Here is a 26,996-nt window from a genome sequence, read left to right on the forward strand (position 1 = left end):
ATGTAGTGTAGCTTGTAGAATGATGTGTGTGTGGAAGGTGGGAACACTTACAGAGCTTGCAACAGGTTCCCTAAAGCCCATGCTGAGCTCATGACAGAAAATATACAGAAGCAGGCGTTCACATCTCTGCAGACAGAAAAAGACAAAGTTACACGTCTTGTAGTCGTCATGAAGACGTCTTCGATTGATGTTTTGACAGTGCTGACCCGCTGGTCTTCAGGACTCAGGCTCTGATCTCCTTTGATCCTCTTACTTTCATCACAATACTCGATCTCTGGGTCAGCTATACTCCGGCAGAATGTGCAGAGAAATTCACCTCTAAGGGACAAAAAAATAAATCACACAAAGTAGAGCCTTTAGATTGATGTAGTTTACCGAAATATGGCCACAAAGTTGAGCTTTCCGAAATGTTGCTATGGCAAAACATACAAACGCACAGGATGCACTTACTGTGGGAAGATTTTTATGGTGGGCACGTGACATTTCATGTGGAATACTTTAGGACAGCGGTCACAGCATAGAAGGTCACCGCCGTTGATACAAACAGCACACCAGTCTTCATTGGGGTCGTCATCTTTCCCGCCACCGCCCTGCGCTGCATCATGCGACCCACTTCTTTTGACTACGCTTCCATTGGTGAGTGCAGAGCCTGTCTGGCTTGTCGTAGTGTTGGTGGAAGACGACGTGCCGTTCAGTCCAGAGCAAGACGTCTCAGACATGGGCTCCGTTTTGACGCGCTCGCCAACGTCCCTGTAAGCGTCTGGCCCTGCGGGTGGAACCCCCAGTGGGCTGCTCTCTGGACTGCTCATCTACAGCGACAACACAAAAGGTGCACTTTTTTTAGAGAAATGTTTTTATGGTGCATAACTTAAACCTGCCTCTTTAACACTGAAACATGCAAGAACATTAAAGCTGGGCAATAAATCTTCAATTTTTTTTACACCAGATCTGATTTTAATTGATTTTTTTCTTTCCTCGTTTTCTTTTAAATAATAAAATGACAGGAAATATTTTCAAAAAAGTGGCTTTTACTTCAGTCATCCATTTTGTGAATTCTACGACAGAGTAATGGGGCCAGGCTACGAAAATGGTTGTTAAATTACGAGAATATAGTCATACTATTAGCAGAATAAAGATATAGTTGTACCTGAAAAACGTCTAGAAAAAACGCAATGCAAGTAATAACCCGGCCGGAACACGGTGCGCTAAATAAAATATAACTTAATGAAGCTTCGAGACGGATAAATTTTCCTCGAGGAATTTTAACAATCGAGGTACTAGAATCATTCAAGGAATCGTTAGAGGCCTAAAATAGACACTTAGCACAATCGATTCAAAGTCCTGCAACTGAAAATAATTTGATGGTGATGTGCTAAAAGATTTAGAGTATAATATCATGTATTATTTCTAAAACTTATGCCAAAGTATAACTTCACAAGATGCTCAATATTCCTCATTTTAATTTGTAGTTATTTTTATTGATGGAGCTCTCATAAAATTACCAATTTATTCTCATTAAATGTTTTTAATCTGGTAACAATACGAGGGCATCCTTGCAATATCATGACTTTATTATTGTTGAGAAATTCAAAGTTGAAATAAATAGAAGCTGTAAAACGTGCTTGTCAAACAAGATAACCGCCTTGGGTGTGCTGACATTTATCGCCCAGCCTTAGTGAAAATATATACAAAAGAATTTTGACCTAATTATCTGACCAGAAACTACATTTCAAAGTAAAACATTCATTTCCATCCAGCCTGGGAATGGTTGTCCGTACCATGCAGGCGCTCCTCCCAGCATCTTTGCCTCGCTCAGTCTTCACAGAAGAGGAGCAGCTGTAGTCATCCTCAGTGCAGGGTTCTTTCTTCACCTTCAGCTGCTCTGCAGCCGACCCACCACCTGTCCCCGCTCTGCCAGCAGAGCTAGAACTGAAAACAAACAAAACCCAGGCATCGAAATATCAATGAACCTGATCAAATTCACCATAAAACTCAGACCGCTCTCTTTATGCCTACAGATTATCAGTCCACTAAGGCCCATGTTAAGCTGTAGCTACATAGATTTTTTCCTCTCCAATCAAAACTCTGTAAAACCTGTGCTAAACCAGCAGGTGGCCATTTGGATGAAATCAGTCTTATGACATTGTTTACTGTTCCCTCTCCGTTATTTCTTCAGTTTTTCATTCGTAGCTTACTGGAAACGGGGGGCAGGACAAACCGAACATAAATAAACCATAAAAATGCCTGCTGCTGTTTTGGTTTCCACTAGGGCTGCACAATGTTATGAAAACGTAATATTTGATGATATTGGTAAATGTTCCAATAACACGACGACCAGCAAAAAATAAACAAATATTTAAAATGTTTGTCTTTCTGCTTTGGGTTTATAGCAAACATCAATAGCTATTCCAGCTACTGGAAGAAAAAAAAACCTAACATTTTCATAAACAAGACTGCCATTGAAACAATTCAGCTGTATTTTTTTTTTTTTTTTTTTTAACAACTTCACATCCTAAAACATTTGTTATACTGGATTAGTGTCACCGAATATATAAAAATGCACAAAGAATGCAAGGTATTTAAATAATTCGATAACATTTATAGAAGTTTTGTCTAAGTTTTTTACCACAAAACTACAGAGTGGGCACAATTTAAATTGGGCCTCTATCTCATAGCTTTTAATATTGCTGCAAAATACATGAAATCATGTTGCGGAGATATTAATGTAGGCAATATCCCAGTCGCTACTCATCGTTTTAGAGAGCGCAATGGAAAAATTTATATTTTTAAGATTAAAAGAACCTTTTGAAAAGACCCCATAATCAGTCATTTAACATAATTTTCACTAAATTCACATTTCTGTATTAAATATGGCTTCTCTGTTGATCTGATGTAATATTCTAATCTTAAATGTTGTGTTTTCACCAGCTGTAAGCAGAAAATCAATAGAATTAACCAAAAAAGACATCAGTCTGTGTTATTAATCCATATATCATTACTAACATAGAGAACTTGCAATAATATCCTAAATTATTGATTATGGCTGAATTTTACATGTTTTCATAATGTGGAAAAATGTGGATAATTTTAAGCTTTTTAAGGACTTTGCTGAAACCCTCTTATTAAAATTATATTTATATTCCCACAATCTTGACAATGTTGCACAAGCGGCAGTTAAAAGTCCATGGAAACATGCATATTCAAATTAAAGTAAAACAAATATTTATGAAAAACAGAAAATTAAAAATAAGATACTGCAAAGTATGAGCAAAAGTACAACACAAGCAAAAATATGCTGTATAGTTATTAAAAATGGTATAAGTAGTTTAAAAGAAATGCGCAAAGTAGGATATTTTAAAAAAAATTACTGGATTTTTATATTTGTACGTAGAAAACAGCAAGAGATTATTTACAAGAAATACACAAAAATTCTGCAAAAATCAGCAGGTATGATGAGTAAGCAACAGCAGGAGTGTTATAAGAAGTTAGAAAAACTGCAAATATCAGGAAAGTCATAAACTTACTGAGTAAAAGAAACACCTCCATACTAAAGATATATTTCATATCTTGTGTTGCTTTGGGCTTCAACATTCTTATAAAAACTACATCATTCTGCCAACATTTGGTCTGAATGTTTCTTCCCACAGACAGAATTTCTATGGAATAATCAGGAAACATTTCTCCCTCCGGAGGCTTCAGATGTGAAAAAGTAACACTAAATCCAACTAAAATGCAAATGTTTAAAGGCTGATGGAATACACGTTGCTTAAGGACAGCCTGAAATATTACATTCAGAAAAACCAGAAGAGACATTGAATTCTCCCAGGTGATCCTCTCCAAGTCGCTGCTGCACTGCAGACACCGAGTGCTTTTTTGGCTCTTCGTTTGGCCTTCGGTGACTGATTCTATAAAACAAAGACACCCTTCATCTTTACAAGAATAGTTCTTTGGCTTTTTCTGGACATGTGCCTGTGTTCATCATTCTGCTGCACAATGAAATGCTCTCCCCTGGTCTGACTAAGAGCACTTGAGCGTACCTCGTCTGAGATTATTACTTCAAGCAGGAGTAGAGCGATCAATAAATTTTTGAGTGGCGGCTCTACAAGCAGGAAATGGTGGGAAGTTGCTGGACATACAGAAGAGGAGCTCTTTCTAACTAAGGTGCTGTTCCCTTTTCAGCACGTTTTAATCTTCTTTGCATGCCGAGAGGAATTGACGGTGGCTTCGACTGTCCATTTATTTCTTTAATTTGGTCGGTTTCGTTTTGCGTATTTGAAACAAGAAACCTGCTTTTTGCACTTTCATTTGTTCTGCAGCAGTGAGATTATAAAAAAATATATCTTCCCATGTCTCTAACAGAATTTGTGCTAATTTAAGACTTTTTAGGGCATTTTAAGACTATTATGAATGAAATTAAGGACTTTTGCCAGTTGCAAATAGAGATAAAAGACCATTGTTGTCCAATGTAAATAACATTAAAAATACACCTTAATTTTTAAAACAAATTTAAGACTTTTTAAGGCCTTATGTTTAGATTTAGACATGAATTTAAGAATGAGCAGAAACCCCAAAATACTGTATTAAGCCAACAAGCACATCTACCTACAACTAAAATCCCAGATGAAGACAACTGGTCTTCTTCCCAAGTTATATTTGAAGCTCTGATTTGTTGATGCTTTCTCCATTTCTTTAAACCCCTTTTCATTGCGTCACAAAGCTTCCCGTTGCATTACCTGCCTCTGCTGCCTGTACTTGACGTACTGGAAGGTCGCGCCGGTGTGTGAGCGTTGGACAGACCTGCCAGAGGAGAACATGGACTGTGCTGTGACGAAGTTGCAAACTTTACCGTTTCTACCTAAACAGTTCATGGGGGTTTAAAGTATGACTCTCTTTGAGCATGCGAGTACCTGACGATCCAGGAGAAAGGGTCGACAGTCCGGGAGAGGGGTTCATGTCTGTGGAGCCCAGATGGTGTTGTTGGCTGGCGGAGATGCAACGAGAGAGGAGGTATCCGAGATTGCTGGAACCAGCATCTTCCAGCTGACAACAAAAGTCAGAGTTTAGGAACGTGTCAACGAGTGTTTGTAGATGCAGAGAGTTTGCAACTACGACAGAGTTATATTACAATGGTAGTTGGTGGTTATTCCAACTCCGGGTGAACAAAGATAGACATTTTTACATGACAAACTACATTAAAAAGGTTCGACAAGATTTGGCTAATGAATCAAATAGCATAGCTGCACAATAGAGCAATCAGTGCAATATTACAATAAAGAAGGTCTATTTGACAGCAATATTTGGAAGGCTGTAATATTTGAGGGCCATTACTTAGCATTTCATTCATCAGATTATTAAATTTTATTATTATGAAGTAATGTTTTCCTAATGTAATGCAGTACCTAAAAACATCTAGGACACATTTAAGGTAAGTAAAGAGTGTGTTTTGGTTGGGAATGAGCAGATTAAGGTTTTATGAAAATACAAACTTGATGAGCGTAACAGGTTTTATTGAATCATTTTAACAAAAACAAAGACATTAATAGTTTTGTCAAAATCTAGTTGAAACTGATGTGCAACCACGGCTGTGCAACTACTCAATTAGTCTTTCAGTTTACATTTCTGCTCCAAATGATCACAAAAGCAATTAAATTGATAAAAAAAAAAAGATTGTTATTCATATTTACTTGATCCATTCATCTTCCACTAAAACGCAAAAGGCAATTTGATGTAAAACACAAAATACTGACTTTGGTTTTAACTGGACAAATTTGGATTTTTGGGACTTTTCACTTATAAACTGATGTTCACGATGACAAAACGGCGAGAAACACAAGCCAATTTAATCGCTGCAGATTCCTCTCTAGGTGTGCATGAGGCGAGCTGCTCTGTCAAGGGTCTGGTTACCGTCAGAAAGACGAGTGGGAGCGCAAAGAACGGCTCATTAAAAATCACGTAACATAGATTAAAAACACTAAATTTAAGAAGCAGGAGAATATTGTTTCTGTATGCTTAATCCACTCAAGGGTGAATCTTGCAATCATGTCAAGAAGAAAGGCTGATAATGTTATCATATTTTCTCAAACTCCAATCTATGTGAATCAGTAGAACAATTAAAGACTTTAGTTTTGTACAACTTAAATTGTCCTCTAGAAATTATCCAAGCCACACATGTTAACAAATTACATCAGCTTTCTAAAACTCAGTAACCCTGAAGCTTTAAAGAACTTGTACTTCTTACTCAATTGATATAAAACATTTGTGTTGTGTTTTAATTACCATTTAAGGATCTTGAATATGTAATTTAAAGTGTTGAAATTAGGGGCGCACTAATTGCAGTTTTACAGCCGATCTGACCCGAGTGCAGCAGTAAACAGATTTCCTATTTTATATAAACACGAAAATAAATATTTTTGCAACCTTTCAAATTAAATAAACATGTTTATTATTACAAAGTGGACAGTAATGACTTAAACAGTGACATGCAAGTGTGCCTGTGTCATCAGAAAATTCTAAGCAATGTTCAGCTTAGCATAATCTTTAGCTAAAACTAATAAAGCTGTTTACAATCTATGAAGCCCATTTCTTTAAATGCAAAATCAGACAATGGCGCATGAGAAATAAACTGTCTGCAAGGGAAACGGTATGGTGCATTCCTTTTTAACATTCTAGCCAGCGTCTGTTTTGGTAGCATGCAAAAGATTAATTGCATGCGTAACAAGGTTTTAATGTAACAATGTTGTAAATGTGAAGTTTGTCAAAGTTTGTTTATTTGACTTTATTTTTTTATATGCTTCTTTAGACATTTATTGGTGTTTTAAGTTTTGTTATGTTGCTCTTGGCAGTGGGTGGTTACCATAGTAACCGGTAATTGACAGCTCGTCCCCTTTTTCTGTTGATGTCCGTTACTGTGGGGGCAGAAGCTGCTAGACTGGCGATAACCACCTCCTTGTTTTATTCTTTTCTTAAGAATAAATACGATGAACCTGAATGTATCTGTCGAGGAGTCGGCCTATTGGATCTGAGACGAGCAAAGAAGTATGAGGGGCCGTTTAGGACAAAATTTACGTTTTGTCTCTCACACACTACCAAAAAGTCTCGCATACTCCAAAAAAGTAGCCACGCACACTCCAAAAAATTACGTTTTGTCTCTCACACACTACCAAAAAGTCTCGCATACTCCAAAAAAGTAGCCACGCACACTCCAAAAAATTACGTTTTGTCTCTCACACACTACCAAAAACTCACGCATACTCCAAAAAAATAGCCTCGCACACTCCAAAAAATTACGTTTTGTCCCTCACACACTACCAAAAACTCACGCATACTCAAAAAAATTGCCTCGCATACTCAAAAAAATTACGTTTTGTCTCTCACACACTACCAAAAACTCTCGCATACTCAAAAAAATTACATTTTGTCTCTCACACACTACCAAAAACTCACGCATACTCAAAAAAATAGCCACGCACACTCAAAAATTACTCACGCACATTCAAAAAATACTCAAATTGCGTATACACACACTACTAAAATGTCACACACACACACACAAACGTTAACTTTCTCGCTCACATACACTACTACCAGCTCGCTCACATACACTACTACCAGCTCGCTCACATACACTGCTAACAGCTCGCACACACACAGACGTTTATCTCTCACATACACAAGACTAAAGTTGAACACACACACAGTACTAAGACTCGTTTTATGTATGTGTGAGAGCGAGACTTTTTATGAATGTGTGAGAGCGAGACTCTTTATGAATGTGTGAGAGCGAGACTTTTTATGTATGTGTGAGAGCGAGACTCTTTATGAATGTGTGAGAGCGAGACTTTTTATGAATGTGTGAGAGCGAGACTCTTTTTGAATGTGTGAGAGTTGTCACGGAAGAGGCGGGGCATAATTTTTGGATCAAACTGCGCATGCGTAGATCCTAAACTATAAGTTTCGATTGTTGACTCACTGTATGTTCTATTACTTAGTATATTTGTGCTTTTAAATATATATAGAACGTTCAACTTTCTTGTAGATTAAATGTGCTATAGAAATAAATGAATCTGATTGATTGATTAAAAATAGCAAAATTGCTGTAGTACAATCTGTCCACTGGGTGCCAGTATTACAGGAATTATTAACCGGCGCCAACTAGTGCCGAAGAAGAAAGAGTTTGCTATACCGAACATGGCTAACTCTAATTCGAAACGAGAGAGAATTGGTCAGGCAGCTGCCATTTTAAACACCATTCTATCTTCTCCGGAGGCAACCAGCACTTTGACAGGCGCATTAAACGATTCAACGACTGCCCGCAGTGCTACAATCTGGCACCCAGTGGACAGATTGTACTACAGCAATTTTGCTATTTTTAATCAATCAATCAGATTCATTTATTTATATAGCACATTTAATCTACAAGAAAGTTAAACGTTCTATATATATTTAAAAGCACAAATATACTAAGTAATAGAACATACAGTGAGTCAACAATCGAAACTTATAGTTTAGGATCTACGCATGCGCAGTTTGATCCAAAAATTATGCCCCGCCTCTTCCGTGACAACTCTCACACATTCATAAAGAGTCTCGCTCTCACACATTCAAAAAGAGTCTCGCTTTCACACATTCAAAAAGAGTCTCGCTCTCACACATTCATAAAAAGTCTCGCTCTCACACATACATAAAACGAGTCTTAGTACTGTGTGTGTGTTCAACTTTAGTCTTGTGTATGTGAGAGATAAACGTCTGTGTGTGTGCGAGCTGTTAGCAGTGTATGTGAGCGAGAAAGTTAACGTTTGTGTGTATGTGCGCGAGCTGGTAGTAGTGTATGTGAGCGAGAAAGTTAACGTTGGTGTGTGTGTGTGTGACATTTTAGTAGTGTGTGTATACGCAATTTGAGTATTTTTTGAATGTGCGTGAGTAATTTTTGAGTGTGCGTGGCTATTTTTTTGAGTATGCGTGAGTTTTTGGTAGTGTGTGAGAGACAAAACGTAATTTTTTGGAGTGTGCGAGAGTTTTTGGTAGTGTGTGAGAGACAAAACGTAAATTTTGTCCTAAACGGCCCCTCATAAAGAAGGGTTACACATGTATGTATCTTATGGCAACAGTGATCGTAAATGTTCAATAAAACACCATCCCTGTTCGCAAATTACTACTTGGAACGCAAAATAGAATGGAAAGGACAATAAACACAGAAAGTGACAACACTAAATTTAGTCAAATGTAGCAGCACATATGTGCAAAATTTAGATGAATTCAAATTTCATTACTTATATATGGGGCCTTTAAGAACACAAATAGTGTCTTGAAATAATAAACAAAAAGCTGTCTAAATATAAACTATACGTGACCTTCTCATTGTGCCACCTATAGTACAGACTGAACATATTCTGGAGTGTAAATGAATGAATGTTCTGAATCCTGATACCTGCCTGGTTTCTCCCACCAACCTACGTCTTTTTCTCTGCAAGTCATAATCTCTCCTTACCTGAGAAGACCCTGCATCACCGTCCTGCTGCTGGTCTCTGGTCTAATTCTTCCTCCCTGACTCTTTGCTCTTTCTATTGTGGCAATAAAGATTTCTTTTAAATATGTGGAAAGCACAAGTCCTGCACTGAAACTACAGAGGATTGGATTTATTCCTAGTATTAAATAACCAGCAAACATAGGTAACAACAACATCAGTTGTTCTTCCAGCTTAACATGATATACCAGCATGGATTAACTAGCCATCATTTAGTTGACATTATCTGCAGGCAGCAGCATTACTCAGCTTTCAGGGTTTTTTTGCTGGCTCTGGCTGGTTTGCACATTGTGCAGCACTGCTCAGCAGGATTTAAAACAAAACAACTTAAAACATTTAAAAAAAAAGTGTCTTGAGTTTCAAGTTTCCTTGTAGTGCAAAAAAAAAAAAAAATCACCAAATGCAGCAGCTTGGAGGCTACTTAAATGTAAGTGAGGTCGGTGGAAAGGATCGTTGTCACATGCATCGGCCGACTGCCCAAATTTAAAGAAATCGGGGTTGATGCGATCGATGGGTCCACCCCTTGGGGAAATATTATCTAAACCATGGGAATGGACACTTTTTTTTAGAAATCCTGAAAATTGGTTGCAATATTAAAAACAAAGAAATGCCATGTTGTCTAGACAGAATAGATGCAGTACATTTCTAATACGGTGATTAACAAGGATGATCACACAGAGGTGGAAGTTTATCACAATATTTTGTGCCCTTTCCTGTGATAATGACAAAGTGCTTTAAAACCTATTAAGAAGGAACAACTTACTAATTGTTAATAGTTGCATGAAGTAGTGCACTTGTATCACTTAATGCACAACTGTATGTAATTGCATTTTTCAAGATATTGATATTTAAGAGCTGTAGATGTAAGAATCTGTTGTGCGAAATAGTGGGACCGCTAGGCCGCTAGCGGTCGCATCAATAATGTAAGGTCCCAATAATGTAAGCACTCAACTTGTTCACATTATTACACCCGCAAATGCTTGAATACAGCTGGATTAAGCCATGTCTTGCTAAAGTGTTTTGACAAATCAAACTTTGGTTTTAAAACTTTTAATTTAAAATATGCACACCTGGATGGGCGGTATCTCAGGGAGGCAGGGCAGGTTCTCAGGATTAGTGACGGAGGGGATGAGTTCGATGGGACCAATTATGGGGCTGGCAGGGCCGCGGTGTGCGTGGGCCCCGGCCATGCTGGCACTGGTCGGACTCGTGGGACTGGCGTTATGCAGGGACGCCACTGGAAAGGGGCCAGCGTGTCCGGGGTTGGAATGCTGCACAAAGACGGAGAGAGAAAAATGGAGGGCAAGGACACACAAAAAAAGAAAAAAGTAAAATAAGATATACGGAAAAACAAATGGGAGGAGAAGAACGGTTGGGAACATTAAAGAGAAGCTCACTCTTAAAAAAAACAACAAACAACTATTCATAATGTGCCTTAGAAACAACACGACTTCATGAACATGCAGGTGATCAACCACACATGCTGCACAAGACACATGAATGACAAAGAAGGAAAAAAGTGCCAAACCCCTGATTGGAGTAAGAAACGAAACCTTTGGTGGCTCATCTCAGATTCTAAAGACATCTGGACACAGAAAAAAAAAAGGGGGGCTGGATATAGCGGAGGTTTCTATTGCCTCGTCTCACATGTACAAAAAAAAACAAACAGCACATTTCCATGTCTGCAAAGTGGTGAAGATCTAACAGCATTGATAAGAACTCCCTGTATTCTGAGGATGAGCATGCATCCTAAATGCACTATCAAAGCATATACAGGCTCAATCTAAAACTGATTGACTTTACCTGTAATCTTACAAAAAAACGTAGCTTTTTATTTTATTATCAGCCAGTAGCTTTTTAGGGAAATTCCTTAGGTTAAAATTCACGAAGAGCTAAGAAATCTTTTCGGATAAGACTTTTAGAAACTGTCGTTGGCTTGTCTATATTTATTTATCATCAATACATCGAAAACAAGAGGGAAGATCAGAAGACGCCCATCAGTCTGGAAATAACTTGGCTATGTTTGACCAAACAATATTTTTAGTAGGCTCTTTTTAAAAAAAAAATTTTGTACCAAAAGAGTGAAAATGTGTTATTTTAATCCGGGTTATAGTTACGGATCATTCCATTACTACTAGACATGGAATGATGTATTTAGGGATCACAGATTAAAATCAGCCTGACTTTATTCTGACATTTGATGAATTGCACACTCAGAGTTTATGTATCTAGTTTTTCTGACATTTTTGCTTTGAAATGTCTCTTTTTTGTGCATTTAAGAGCTTTGATCTTCAATTTTACCACTTCTTCAGCTAAACAAATTATTCTTCTTGGAAGGATTTTTTTTTAAAAGGTGGAATTAAATCTTTTCCAGCTAAACTTTTTGGAGTATCTTTATCTAAACGAGAACCACAGCAGACCACAACAAAACAAACACAAATTGACCAAACTTTAATGTTACTAAAGATTGTTTAATTATACTGAATTAACAATGGATAGTTAAGCCTATGTATAACTAAAGGTATGCAAAGTGGATTTTTATGTAAAATCCACCCAAAATGAGTTCCTGGCTGTTTAGATCAGCCTCATCTATCATATCTCTAAAATATCTGCAAATGTATCAGAATAGAGAACATGCACACTCATTCTGACACAATTCTAATGTGTGTGTGCGTATACTGACCTGTCTTTGTAACTGAGGCTGCATCATAGGGGCATACTGCTGTCCGTTATGCCTGGGCTGAGCTGTGGGCATCCGGCCTTGTGGTGGACCAGCCAGACGCATATGATGGGAGGAGGGGTACATAGAAGGGTTGGTCCCACCATTGATGGCTCCAGTTCTTTGTAGCTGCTGCATGCTGATGAGCCTGGGAGGCTAGTCAGAAAGAACACACACACACATATATAAATTGATCATAATAGGTCAACTTCCGTGAAAAAGTCTATGATCGGTGATCGTCGATCACATAAACCGATCACCTGAATCTCACTTTGTGGCCTGTGCGGGCAGCTCATCTGCTCTTTCCTACTGCACAAGAGCCAGAACAAAACAATTATCCATCCTCTCAGGAAGTTTTGATTTAGTAACTCAAGATTGTTTATTTTGATGCAATCGGCTTTGCATCGGCAATTTGACTTTTCCCGTTTTCTTGGTATTATTTGATATAAGCAGTGTTATCAGAGTCCAACTGATCAGTGTCACCAAGTGTGCAGAAGCTTCTGACCTGGCAGCCTTATAAAAATACCGTCTGACAACATCTGGAAACGAAGTGCGAGCTGCTTAGCCTCCATCATAGGCTATCGCTTCACAATCTAGTGAATTAAATTTAAGAGGGAAGGTATCTGAATAAACCTGAAGTAAAAAGAACAGAAAACAAATGGGCATTGTCTAAGTTGAATAAATGTTATTGGTACGCATACCACAATATACCACATTAAGTTTAAACTTGTTTAGAGATTATTTCAGGATTGATAAAATTATCAGAAATCACAAATCAAAAACTGGAGACAAACTGATAAAACGCTACAAATACATAACTTCAAACAAAAGACAGCATTTTAACAAACAGTATAAAAAAATATTCACCTTCTATTACTGTCACGTTCACCATACCTGCTGCTGAACCAAAGGCGGGCCGCCTGGCCTGGGATGCTGCTGGGACATTTGGGAGGCTATACGCATTTGTTGCTGAATCTGCTGCTGCTGTTGTTGTTGCTGCTGCTGCTGCTGTTGCTGCTGATGCTGTTGATGTTTTTGCTGTGCGTATGCAGCCTGTTGCATGTGTTGCAGCCTGAGCTGAGCCAGGTTGATCTGCCCTGGATGTTTGCCGGGGTGACTTTGGCCTGGTGAAATGGCCGGTCCGCCTACCATCACACCGGGAGGTTGTGGAACTGGAGGAGGTTTTTCAATAACCAAATTACCTAGGATTTAAAAAACAAACAAACAAACAAAAAACAAGCCATTACTTACGATAATTTAAAAATAGGAAACACTGTAAAAACAGTTTGTAAAAGTAATTTGTTTTTTTTTTACATTATTTGGAGAAATGCCACCTTAAAAGCAATGACTCAAAGCAAAAAATTTTTTTTTAAATTACTCAGAAACTTTTTTTTTTTTTTTAAAAAGGGACTTTTAGAATGTTTTACTCACCTAAATTAACAACATTTTTAGCCCAAAAAGTTGGGTCACAGAAGAACCTTACAACTCCATTGGACTGTGGGGCTGGCTCCAGTCTCGCCTTGAAGAGCTGTCGAAGCTGGTACATGATCTACATCCATTCGCACAAACAGAGTAAGGTTATTACATTAATAATTATGTCTAAAAGAGACCAACTAAAATCTTATTCTGTCATTTTTAGAACACGTCACAACGAAATCCACCATAAAGTCAACTCATTTGGGTGGTCTCTTATGCTAAAGGATTAAATCTACACCACATCTAAAAAGGAAACACTAAGCTAATGTTGTGGCCCTAGTATGTTCCTCTATGCCCACTTAGAGGTTATAAACTGTTGTTAAGCGCAACCTGCCAACCTTGATCTTACGTAACTTAAGTGTTGTTAAAAAGTTAACAAGTTAACCAATAGAAACTGGGATCTTCTTCAAGTAAAATTCATTAGTGTGTTAATGGTTTTGATAGAAACTACTTGGGTTAGCATGTTCCCTGAGTGAATAAGTGAGTCTTATGAGAAACATACCGGCCTCTTGCTATAGAGCAATGCAGTGCTGCTGCCTGAAGTGATGGCCCAGTTGCAGAAGTTGAGCACATGGTGGATCTGTTGAGCCAGCTGGGTGGTGTCCTTATGCTGACCCATCAGCCTCAAGCTCCTCTCTTTGTTCACGCTCTGAATAAACATGGGGATTTGGTTAGCATTGCCAGAAAAGAATCAGTGAATTAAAAAGCTAAAAGTTGCCTCCTAAATGATTCCAAACCACATTGCATCTTGCCATGTTAGGAGGGCATTTGAATGTTTGTGTTTTGCAATAAAAAGAAACAGAATGAATCTGAACTAAAACCATAAAAAAAAAAACATCCAACAATTTTCAGCTGCTTAGGTTGAAAATATGGAAGGAGTTCAATGACAAACAACTAAATATTAACACATAAAAAAGTATCAATGCTAGAATGAAAATTCTGACATGTGAAAGGAAGCAGTTCAGACAGGTTTTCTGTCAATCATATACTTTGCGTTTATGATTTTGGTGACATAACACAAGTAAAGCTTGAAATTACCAGATCAGATCATTTTATTTGAAGGGGTGTGCATAAGACGGACATGACACTGTCATAAGCATGACACAACACCTGTCATGAACATGAAGGAGTCTTCAATAACATTTATGACTGTTGTTTTTATGCGTCATTCGGTAAATAATAAAGCTTCTAATGCAAAGCTAACATTATTTAAAATGCCTTTCCTATGACAACTTGTCATTAACCAAGACAAAAATGTCTTGGCTAATTGAAAATAGTGTGACAATGATCATCTTAGTGCTTATAAAATATCTGGGGGAAATGAGTCACGATACCCTAATGAGGACGATGGTCTGACCTCAAATGACCTGATGCGTCTCTGAAAGGAACACATGCTAGCAGTATAAAACCAACTTGAACAATGTAAATTCTGGATCAGCTACCAAAACGACAAAGTCGGGAATGATTTCACCCTCTTAGGTGAGAAATACACAGGGGTCCATCCCCAAGACAAAAATGTCTTGGTTAATGTCCAAGACTTTTTAGACATTTGACTTTTTAGACATTTTCAATCTGTCCCCGTTTGCCTCCAGTCTTCCATCATCAAGCCGGAAGCTGTGACTGACTTAAACGACTACCACCCAGTTGCACAAACGCCAGTCATTATGCGGTGCTTTGAGAGGATAATCCTAAAACACATTAAGGATAACCTTCCTGCTGGTCTAGAGAGGCACCAGTTTGCCTATAGGAGGAACCGGTCCACAGAGAATGCTGTCTCCATTGCACTACACACAGCCCTGACTCATTCTATTCCATTTTCTAATAATTGCTCCAACAGTTTATCTTTTTCCTCAAAGCTGCTTGGCAATTGCCCCGTAGACCTTTCCAACCTTGTGGAGGCAATTTTGTCTTTGGACAGCTCTTTGGTCTTAGCCATGGTTGGATTCTTACTGATTGTGTGGGGGTGGACAGGAGTCTTTATGCAGCTAACGACCTCAAACAGGTGCTTCTAATTTAGAATAATAAGTGGAGTGGAGGTGGACTTTTAAGAGGCGGGCTTATAGATCTTTGAGGGTCAGAATTTTTGCTGATTGGCAGGTGTTCAAATACTTATTTGCAGCAGTATAACACAAATAAATTAAAAATTCATAGATTGTGATTTCCGGATCTTTTTTAGATTATGTCTCTCACAGTGGACATGCACCTAAGATGAAAATTTCAGACCCCTCCATGATTTCCAAGTGGGAGAGCTTCTAAAGTCGCAGGGTGTTACTTATACGTATTTTCCTCACTGTAGATGTCATAGCTGTCAAAGTCAAGCTAGCATAGCTGACCTATTCCCTCACCGTTTTTAATTTAAATAAAACTTTTTCCTGGTCTTGCTATCTAATTGTGGCAGTGTTGACAAATTACTATCAAAGCACTGCGACCCTTTTTCTTTTATACGTCACCCATACATGTAAGATATAGCCTCCTTTGTTGACAATTTGACAGCTAAAACGAATGGTAATCATCGGTTTTTTGCCCTGCAGCAGGAAAATGGAGGTGTGAGATCTTGTGCGTGTGATGTGTACATGACGTGCACAAGATAGTATATGGTGTGCATGAGAACGTTTTTTGTTTTTTTTTTCTTCAGTGTCCCTTAAGGGGCTCTGTAGTTTAAGGTTCTGATGTAATAAAAAATGCAAAACAACAAAAAGCTCCAAAAAATATATCAGATGTAAATTAAATATTAACTTCAAACGTAAATGAAAAAGCATCTTCCTTCAAAGTGCAAAACTTTTGTATTTTCACCCAGTCTTCTATCGCAGCACTGTCATTAAATCTCACGACTGTCAGCTGTGTTCTATTTAGGTTTTAGCATTTAGAAATAGTGATTCTTAAGTTTAAAACAAGTTTCAATACAGTCTTACCTCTAACTGCTGAAGTAACGCTTTGCCCTTTTTGTTGATTTCATTTATAAGAGTGAATACAGCAATCTTGATCTCATGTTCCACTTTTCTATGAGTCTCACCCAGTTCTTTTAACCTGTATTAAGTAAAAAAACAAATAAACAAAAACACAACAACAAAACACACACAAATTAATTCCACACAAATACAAGTCAAATACAAAACTGTTCAGAAATTGTGCAAAATAGATGAAGCACAGAGAAACCTGAACCCACCTGTTTTGCAATTGAGACACAGAGTAATGGACATAGTTCTTTTTTTCCTGTAGTTTGGCCATGTTGGCTTCGATGATTCCTTTATGGTTCTGGAAAGCTTCTTCCAGAAACTGGTACCTGATAGAAGACAGAACAAACCCAAGTCACGATCAGGTTCAACTAACTAAATTAACTTCTGAAGGCCTGTACATACTCTGCAGGTACTGAATTATTCTTATTTTCAGGGTTTAGAGAAAAAAAGAGGCTGTTTTCCCACCATCTTGGTTTACCAGAAGTTCTGTATTTGGCTTGTTAGTAAGTTAAACAAAATGTGTTTTAGCAACCTCGCATAAATAAATCCATTTGTCAGCGCTTGTGTGGTATTTACAGTCCTTAAAGGTTACATGCCACCAGAAGTAAACAGATATGGACATGAGTCCAAAAATTAGTCAAGGTTTTGTAGAGAAATATTCATAAACTCATTTTCTGGAAGGAGTGTAATAATAATAATAATAATAAACTTAAGAGGGTTTCATGATTCCATGAAACAAACAATGCTATAGTTAAGTTTGATTTTCTCAACTATTTCACACTTAGTTTTTCTAGTGAATTTGCACGTTTTTCGTTTCTATGGGGTAGAAAGACACGATGCCGTAGGAACATAATGCTTATGCATCCCCTTTCCGCACATTTAACACAGTAAAAAAAAAATGGGGCTGCAACTAAATATTATTTTAGTAATTATGGAATTATGTTTTTTTGGAGGAAAGAAATCTGCTTTATTAGCTACAAAACAGATGTGTGCAAGAGCGTTGACCTACCTGTGCTCCTTGTGCTCCAGAAGCTGACAGTCCCGACACGTTAGAGTGTCGCATGTCTCGCAGAAAAGTTTCAGAGGTTCCTGCCTGTGGATGGGACAGAAAACTGGCCTCTGTCCTGTCGTGACAGAATCTGTTGAAACAATGGAGGGAAGAAATTTAACAACAAAAAAAAAACACGTATCAATGAACAACATTTAAAATTTTTAACAGCTGCTAAACGCGTCGCCTGATTGCACCAAACCAGACGTGGCACAGAAGGAACACAAAAATTGAATAATATGGGCATCCGTTTTGTTTGCTGCGTCATTTGTGTAGAGGTGAGCATGTCTATCATTTATCGTGATACATTTCTTATGACAAGAATTTTAATTTATTGTTGTCTCAATAAATTCCGGTTAATGATGTTTAAAACCCCCAAAACTGTCCGTATTTTCGGGAGTGTTATTTTACTATTTTACCCACACTTTGTTCAATGAGAGTATCAAAAAGCCAATAAACTTGATAATATGATTAAATGCAGTTACTGTGTGCTGCAGTATAGTGACACAAATCACTTCTTCATGTGACTGTTGTCCTAAGGAAATACAGGCATGATTTTTTTCCAAGAGTATTTGTGTTTGTGTGGCTGCAAATGCTGTGTCATACAGTCGAAGTTTTTTAGTTACTTAAAAAAGTAGTGGTAATAAATTGTTCTTATTGTCAATTGTCATTATCACAATAGTGCTGCAAAATATTTTGATAAAATTTTAAGTCCATATTGCCCAACCCTACTTTTATGGCAGGTTAGCGTCTTCCTCTCACAATAATGACATAGTTTGACTGAAAGATAAGTTGGGATTCACAAAATGTTACACTTCCTCATTTCTTCTCCATTCTGATGTCTCCACTTTGACTTGATTTGTCATTACTAGTATTGCTTCCATTCAGAACAAACATGTAGATCAATAGAAAATATTGATTAAAATCTAAATGTGTCTGAGGTATGAATAATTTTAAGCATAACTGTGTGCAAGAATAATTTAAGATATAATGACTAAGTCTTTAGGGGTTTTTTCCAAGTCAAAGTTGAAAACGGTATCAACATATATTACTTTTTTTTTTTTTAAACTAATTGTTGAAGTCCTACCAATATGTTTTGTCATATTTATTTACAGAATGATCTTATAGGCTCAGCCATCAAACCAAGAATCCAAACGGGAAAAATAAATAAATAATTTAAAAAAAATCTAATTCTGGTTCAACCCTCGAGGGTTTTCATAATAATCCGCTCTCTTATAACCATGACAACATTATTTGTAGTGTCCAATAAATACTACCCAAAAGATTTTCTGTCTCAGGCTTTGGGAGTTTAGCTTCTGACTCTTAAGTGTTCTTACCAGACGCAGCATCAGCATCTTCCTTTGTACGGATTTTGTGGTCTTTGGTAATTTTCACTCTCTGATGGGCCTCCACGCAGGTTTTACACAACCATTCGCCACACTCAACACAAAAGCCTACTGTCCCAGCGTTGTCTTCACAACTTGTGCACACCTTAGAAATACAGAAGCAGAGAAGCAGAGAAACGCAAATAAGCGTCACAGCTCGTTTGGAAGAGAGCTGAAAAGAATTGAAGCATTCAAGTTGGGCAAAAACGACTGTTTGCAATACCTGTGCAGCTTTTTCATCAGATGTGCTGGTAGCTTCCGTTGTGTCTTTGACAAAGTAATTGTCGATGATGTCACTTTGCTTGTAGTCCTGGTGGCAAACCGAACACCGCATGACATTTACTAGAAAGAAAGAGAAAACACAGGGTTAAAAATCAAACGACTGGGGCTCATATTCACCCGCTAGGATTTATTGCTAAGATTTTTGAAGCAAAGCAGCAGGCAGGCAGAACCCGCATGGAAACCGATAACCTGACTTAATTCAATAGCTGCTGCTTCAAACAAAAAAATCCTTCATCTGACGTTTTTTCTGGATTTCCATAATTTCCTTTTGTTGAACTGCTTTTAATGAAAACTCCTGGTGCAGTGCGGAAGGCCCGCTTATTCATGGGAGCTAATCAACTTAACTTCGATTTCCCGAAAATTCTATCTCATCACCCCTTGGCATTTTTATTAGAATATTAAATCACGCGGCCCATAAAAAAAAAAAACAATGTCAGCTTCGCTTAATCGCTTTATTCGACTTCTTTAATAAAATTAGAGGAATCGGAGCTGCAGTTACTGGCGCCAACGAATAATTAGTTTAGCGTTTTAACTTTGCCACCCAATTCCATTTGAGCAAGATAAACTTCAGCCATTTTAAAATAATGCAAAAGAAATATTTTGCTCCTACTCTACCTCATAAACCAATAACCGACCATCCCAACCCCCCCCCCCAAACCTCCTGAAAAAAAGAAGAAAAAAAAAGGCCGGCCGTCTGTGGTAAGAACTAGTTCTGGCCAGTTTGAACTGGCTTACACTGGCTTGATCAGCACACAGCCGGTTTGTGTGAGCGCCAGCTGCATGGGTCCCCATGTGTGGTTAGTGGTGGAAGCAGCTGGACTGGGTTTAGGCTTAACCTCCCCCCCCCCACACACACACATATACACAGACATGCACAAATGTGTAAATAAACACATATGCGCCACCCATATGGGACCCTTAAAATGTAGATCTCCATCACATTTGAAAATGTTGCACAAAATAACTTTCTCCAAACAGGACATGGGTTGTGTTTACTTTAATTGAATAAATAGAATACACACACACTAGAAATAGTTTGTTGGATTAAATTGGGGGAACTGATTGCCCCAGGTTGTGTCCTGGTGACGTTAGTTTTAGATGCCATACCTGGCATAAGAACAAGCTGCATGCAACACCGGTCTACGGTCTACGGAGCTAAATCCGGGCCATAAGAGATGACCCATTAGGATCTTCCACAGATGACGGGTATTACAGCTCGCCATGGTTTTGGATTTCCTGGCCACTTTTTATTTAACTAAAACATGGAGACCACACAGTTTAGCTTCGGCTTTTATTTAAAACCCATTTGGGAAAAGCTTGAAATAAAGTGCCATGGGCTCCTTAAAGTTCAACAAAGCTATATTTTTTATTTTACATAGCACATGAAAAAGGAACAGAACCGCAACATTACCACACACAACTAAAGCACTGATTGATTTGTCCAAACTTTATATTTTTGTTTTTCAATCAACATCTCTGACAATCTCATTAGGGCTGACACGATTAATCCGATTAATTGTGAACTGTTTATTGAAATAATCGCCAACTAATTTAGTAATTGACGGTAAATTTGTCCAAATAGCTATTGCAATAAACAATAATATTGCCATTTTGAGTCCATTTTCAAGCTATTAATTATGTTATTAATTATTAATTATGTTTATGCCATTAACAAGCAGTATATTGTTAATGGCATAATTATGCAAGTTTACCCTCTCAAAGAAAAATGAACTTTAATTTTGAAAAGAACAATTAAAACTGGAACTGGTAGATATTTTAAATATCCAAAATAAAACGTGACAACCAAAAACAATGAAAGTGAAATAAAAACCACACATTGACCTGTCACAATAACAAATTTTGCTGGGCGATTAATTGTCCCAGAAATTATTGCGATATACAATAATATTGTCATTTTGAGACCATTGTCAACTAATAACAAAAAAATTGTCTAACAATGCAAACACACCTCTCAGAGGTCAATAAACTAATTTCAAGAGAAGATTTAGAAATAAAACTGGAGGACCTTTTAAATATAAAAAAATTGGGAGGGGAGTTAGGGAGGTTTGCATTAGCCACTGTTCCCACTCAATCCCAATTGATGGCAGGGGGCTGTCCCCCACAAGATGTTGCCCGTGTCCCGCATACCAGAAACCGCCACTGCACCTCAGTGATTGTCCATATGATGGTCCCCAAGCAAGCAAACCAGCATCAGTGCATTTTAGGTGCAGATATGCTGGTTGTATTGTTTAGTTGTTACTGTTTTACAACATAGCGGCTCCACAGTTTCAGTGGTTCACTACAGCCATTCAGTTTGAATTCAAAGCGCTCGCAGACTGCAGCTGTCACGTTTGGCTTTTCAACCTGCGTTTCCCCGGTTCGGTCCTCCTCACCGGGCTTTAAGCTACGGTAATCGTCACACGGTGACGACTAGAGACAGCACTGCTCCGTCTCCGTTCAGTTCTAAGAGAGTTTGCGCGGTGAGACAACAGACGACCTTTGTCTATAAATATATTTTACCCAAAACTCTGCAACTAGCATAGCTTTAGCTTCACCCACTTCAAATTCACAAAAGGAATGCTACGTCATTTCATTTTAGGCAATAAATGTTTATTTTATCATTTTAAAAGTTAAATTAATTATTTGCTTATTTGCATCTACTAATGTCAATTAGTAGATGTCAACTAAAGTAATTTGTAGTTTTCAATCTAAATTTCAGATAGGAATAAAAACTAAGAATCAGAAATGGAAAACTTTGCTTGTTCCACCATATTGAGGAAGTTCTTGATAGAAGATTTAGACTGAAACTGAATGAACAAATTAAGCTGTTGTTTGTTTGTTTTTTTTACATTAGGTAAGGAAATGAGAAATTATTTGTTCCTGACCTTTCCTCACCAGTTCAAATTAAATATAACCAACAATTATAATGTCAGCTGCCTAACAAATTTACATTCTGCACACAAATGACCTGCATCAAACAGGAATAATCTTTGGCTCCTTTCTGCCTGAAAAAACATGAGATGAAAGAGAAATTAACAATCCATGCAATCTGATAATAAACAGTCTCAACCTCAAAAAAGACAACGTTGTTATCGTGTTTTGTAATTACTATGAATTCTGTTCATGTGTCATTAACCAGGTGATCTAGGCGTAAATGAATCAATAAGTTGCTAAAAGCTCTGACCCAGGAAAGGACAGAACAACCTGTGATCCATTATGTCAAGTCAGGTTAATAAACACTCTAAAACTGGTTACTAAATAACCTATTATTGAATGATTGATTATTTGCCTCAGCAAAATTCAGTAACCAATTTACTGATGTAACTTATAAAAGACTATATAATGAGATGAAGGGCTGCAAAAAATACCTCAAAAAGCAATAAGCGAGTCGATTTCATCTCTGTAGATGAGAAACATTTAGTGTCTTTTCTGAAATCAAGTAAAACTAACAGCTCAGATATGCTGATTTACAAAACCATTTCTGTTTAAAAGGAAAAGACTAATATATTTTGTCAATAAGGATAACAAGTTCCAATGATTTGTAAATCCAAATGTGATCGTTCCAGGCAGATCCCCTCTTATAAAAACAATGTTATTTCAATTCAAAAAGGCAAAATGCAGTTCAGAGATCGCAAGCTATGAGGTGAAATCTGTACAATAAAAAAATACTAAGAGGAAAAAGATGGATTAGGTTTTTTTCTTATTATTTGCCAGCTCTAATCAGCAACAGTAAGTCACTGAAATATTCATATTGGTAGGGTTGTTGTAAAAGAATATTTTAGTAATTGAGTACTCTATTGAATATTTTTACGATTATCCGAGGAATTCTCTCTCTGTTTCTCTCTCCCTCTCAAACGTGACGAAGCGATTCCAACGCCAGAAAAGCTGTCGTACTCCAACCATCGCGCCGCAAAATTCAACAATCCTTATTTGTCCCCGAAACCCTGGCAAAACGACGCACACTTCAACACCATGCTGCTGCTAGCACTTCACAACTAGGCGGAAGTAGGAGCGCTGCCCTCCACAAATAATGATCCGGGCGGAACAGGGTGCGCTACATAATAAATATGTAGTAATAGTTTAACGAAGTTTCGAGGCAGATAAATTTTCCTCAAAGAATTTCAATAATCGAGGTACTCGAATCATTCTAGGCATCGTTTCAGCTCTAGTTTTCAGTACAACAAATTAACACTTAAAACACACATTGAAGGTTGGGATTAAAATAGTTAAATTGATGTACAATTCATGCGAGTGTATTTTCATTCATTAATTTCATGTAAAAGAATCTAAAATTTTACTCTAGGACGAAAAAGCATTGCATATTGGCAGAAATAACAAACACAAGACTCCTAAACACTTCACTTCACTTGTTCAGATGGTGCACCAGCTGAACTTCTGCTGGCTGACTCTTTGGACGTTAGCCAAGCAACAATCATGCTTTCCAAAAATGCACCCGCCTCAGTTTGATCTGTGCATCAACGCAAATCTGTACAAACACTGGGTCGTAAATGTAGAAATGCAACAATCAGGATTTTCCAAACAGAATTTGTTTGAGGTCAAGTTCACATTAGAGAAGTAAACATGTTGCAGGATATTTGAGAGGTGGTAGCTTTGAATATATTATTTAAAAGAAAAGACCAACGTACACATCAGTGGTAGATGTGTTAGCAAACTGGAAATGGTGGACGTTTTGATGCATTTAAACTGGGCACATTTTTTTTCATTTATTCTTTTTACTATTTGTCTTGTACATCACAAAATCAATACAGGGAAAATTGGCTGATTCCACAGAATTACTTATTGATTGCTGCATCTCTCTGCAAATTACTTTGCACTGCATAGAAAAAGCACTAAAGATGTAATACCAATACCATGGATGGACAACAGAAGGAAAACATAAGATATGAAGAGTACTGCTCAGTGCTATGATCATGATATACTAATTAGGCCCATCGCAACAAGCAATAAATCAATTAACTGCATCACTGAAACGAGCTCAATAATTTCCAACTGCATGATTTATTGTCTCTCTTTTCTCTCTCTACCAGAAACTGCATGATAAGTCTTCAGTCGGGAGCAACTAACCCTTTTTGAGATACAGTTTTGTGCACAGAGACTTCATAATTCATTTTATTTGTAGTTTCAGTTGTTTTGTTTATTTTGGATATTTAAAGTATCTTCCACTTCCAGTGTTAAATGTCCATTAGAATTTAAGGTTTCTTGATCTTTGAGAATGTGTTCTTGCATTATTATGCCATTGCCATTACATTACTTGAAAATGGCCTCAAAGCAACAACATTATCACTTATAACTTCTGGGACAATTTATTATCCAGCAAAATTTGCTATTGTGACAGGCTCAGTAATACCAATTTTTTGCCTTTCTGCTTTGGGCTGATGGCAAACAGACACCAAAATAATGAGTATTCAGTCCAACTACTGGGGGGTCTTAATAATACTCCCAGTAGTTGGGAATACAAAGTCCCAACTGAATACTCCCAACTACAAGCCATCTGTTGTTGTTTGAGATGACCATTTCCATTTCAACAACAAACATTTATTGAAATGGTTGCTTCCACCTGACATTTGGTATTCTTAGCTGTAATATTGTGATGACTTGACCCCCTTACTAGTCCATCTTACTCATTTTATTTATTTTTTAACAAACTCATTTGTGGGCCAAACTGAAATCAACATCTGCAAGCATAATATAGCAGGGACCAATATGAATAAGGTCATAATCATTTGTTGGCAGAAATGTAATATAATAATCCCGATTATGCTGTCAATAGGAACCTAATCATCTTCAAAAAAACTTCTTTTTTTTTTTACATCAGAATTTGTCATTTAGTGAAGGAGGAATCCCCCACAGAGCCTACCATGCTGCCATGTTTCTATGTGGTCACTGTGGGCTACATAATGGTAGCTCAGGGTTGGAAAAAACTCATAAAATCTGATTAATAGGCCTATGTACATTATCCTAAAGTTTAAGTGTAAATTTCTACTATTGCTGATTAACCTTTTTATAACTTACAAACTAGACACGAGTGACACCCTAAACACCGCTGCCCAAAATCCCATACACAAACACCAAAGAACCTATTAAGGTTGTAGTTTAACTCTGTGACTTCAAATTACAGCTCAGTATCGCCTCACCAGTCTCAAAAAACTGAATCTGTCCAAAGGGGCGGTTAACTTCATGAGCTCATAACTATGACTCGGCTACCATTTTGGAAGGGCTATCATACCAAAATATTAACTAGAGACATGTATATTTAAAAAAAAATATGGATAGACTTTGCCACCCTGAAATGGACAAAAATGTGAAATTTAGGCCTCTGGCTCATGGACTATACCTCTCTACCTTCAGAAGCTTTATTTAGGGATCTAATAACCAGCACCATCAATAATACATGCACAGAGAGCCTGAATGCATTAGTGATACGCGTACTGAAGATGTAAAAACCAGGCATTATAAATAGATTATTTAACACTGAATCCAACATTTATATGTACATAGATTTAGAGTTTATAAACAGATTTAGAATTTTGCCTGATAATGCTCAAGATGTGTGATCTAACCAACTATTTAGAGTTCACTGCACCAAAGCAAGGAAGGGAAAAAAAAACATTGCTAATGACGACGACATTTGCCACAGATTATTACAGTACAATCAATCTCAAATTTGATGCATGGCATAACTTCTGACGACACATCGGTGGATTTGTTTTAATCACCGATTAAATATATCAGTCATAGTAAAAACAAAAAAAGTAGCACAATCTTTTCAGTGGAAAAGTGAGACTATCTGACGCACAATCTAACAGAAACTACCATTTGAAACAGATGTCATTCTCCAAATCCTCCACAGCTTAATGTTCCCTACAGGCCTGGCTAACACTTAGATCCTTAAACCAGCAACACTCACCTATATGCGTATCCGTTTGACCGTGTGGACCAGGCACCTGCACGCTTATCTGTCTGTCCGGCTGCGGGATACATTTCAGGCAAAACGAGTGCAGGCAGGGCAGAAGTTTGGGTTCGCAGTCTCGAGTCTGGAGACTTTGTTTACACACAGCGCACGTATCCAGTAAATTAATGGGAGTGGACACCGGCGTTGCCGCCGCCGCTGGGGCAGTCGGAGCTGGAGATGTTTCACTTGTGTTTCCGCTAACAGGAGCATCCGCGGCAGGAACAGCGTCAACTGCCGACGGTTCCGAGTTGCCGTTGCTGGTCTCGGTGGGGCTAGCTGCGTTGCTAGCGTTACCGCCTGCTTCCCCTGCCGCAACAACAGCGGCGGCGGCAGGCGTAGCAGTAGCCTCGGTTGCCCCGTCAATGCTATCGTCCACTCCTTCACTGCTGGTATTGAGCTCCTCGTTAGCGTCCTTAGGGGACTCGGTTTCTGCTTCTCCCTTCGAATCCGCTTCTGTAGCTATTACCTTGTCTTCGCTTTCTGTGCTAGACTGCGTCTCGGCTTGCCCTGAAGGCACTGGGTCCGCATTAGCTGACGGTTCCATCTCCTCCTCGCCTTTGTTATCCGCCATCTTCCTTCCTCTTACAAACCGCTGCACGTCCTGCGTAAAGTTCTCGAACCGGGAGCACGCAT

The 26,996-nt window shown here is 38.0% G+C and overlaps 1 protein-coding gene across 1 annotated transcript in view; it reads right to left on the reverse strand.

Moving 5' to 3' along the window:
• trim33 (tripartite motif containing 33) overlaps positions 1-26,996 on the reverse strand; it is a 33,393-nt gene extending 6,397 nt beyond the window's left edge. The window contains 19 exon segments of the mRNA XM_032570059.1: positions 52-126; positions 207-318; positions 451-809; positions 1,779-1,929; positions 4,734-4,797; positions 4,908-5,040; positions 10,594-10,794; positions 12,207-12,398; positions 13,137-13,444; positions 13,674-13,791; positions 14,221-14,367; positions 16,631-16,745; positions 16,885-17,001; positions 17,685-17,814; positions 19,061-19,214; positions 19,332-19,450; positions 26,319-26,949; positions 26,951-26,971; positions 26,973-26,996. Coding sequence (XP_032425950.1) covers positions 52-126; positions 207-318; positions 451-809; positions 1,779-1,929; positions 4,734-4,797; positions 4,908-5,040; positions 10,594-10,794; positions 12,207-12,398; positions 13,137-13,444; positions 13,674-13,791; positions 14,221-14,367; positions 16,631-16,745; positions 16,885-17,001; positions 17,685-17,814; positions 19,061-19,214; positions 19,332-19,450; positions 26,319-26,949; positions 26,951-26,971; positions 26,973-26,996 — 3,171 coding nt within the window.

Source organism: Xiphophorus hellerii, chromosome 1 (genome assembly GCF_003331165.1).
Source record: "Xiphophorus hellerii strain 12219 chromosome 1, Xiphophorus_hellerii-4.1, whole genome shotgun sequence".
NCBI lineage: Eukaryota > Metazoa > Chordata > Actinopteri > Cyprinodontiformes > Poeciliidae > Xiphophorus > Xiphophorus hellerii.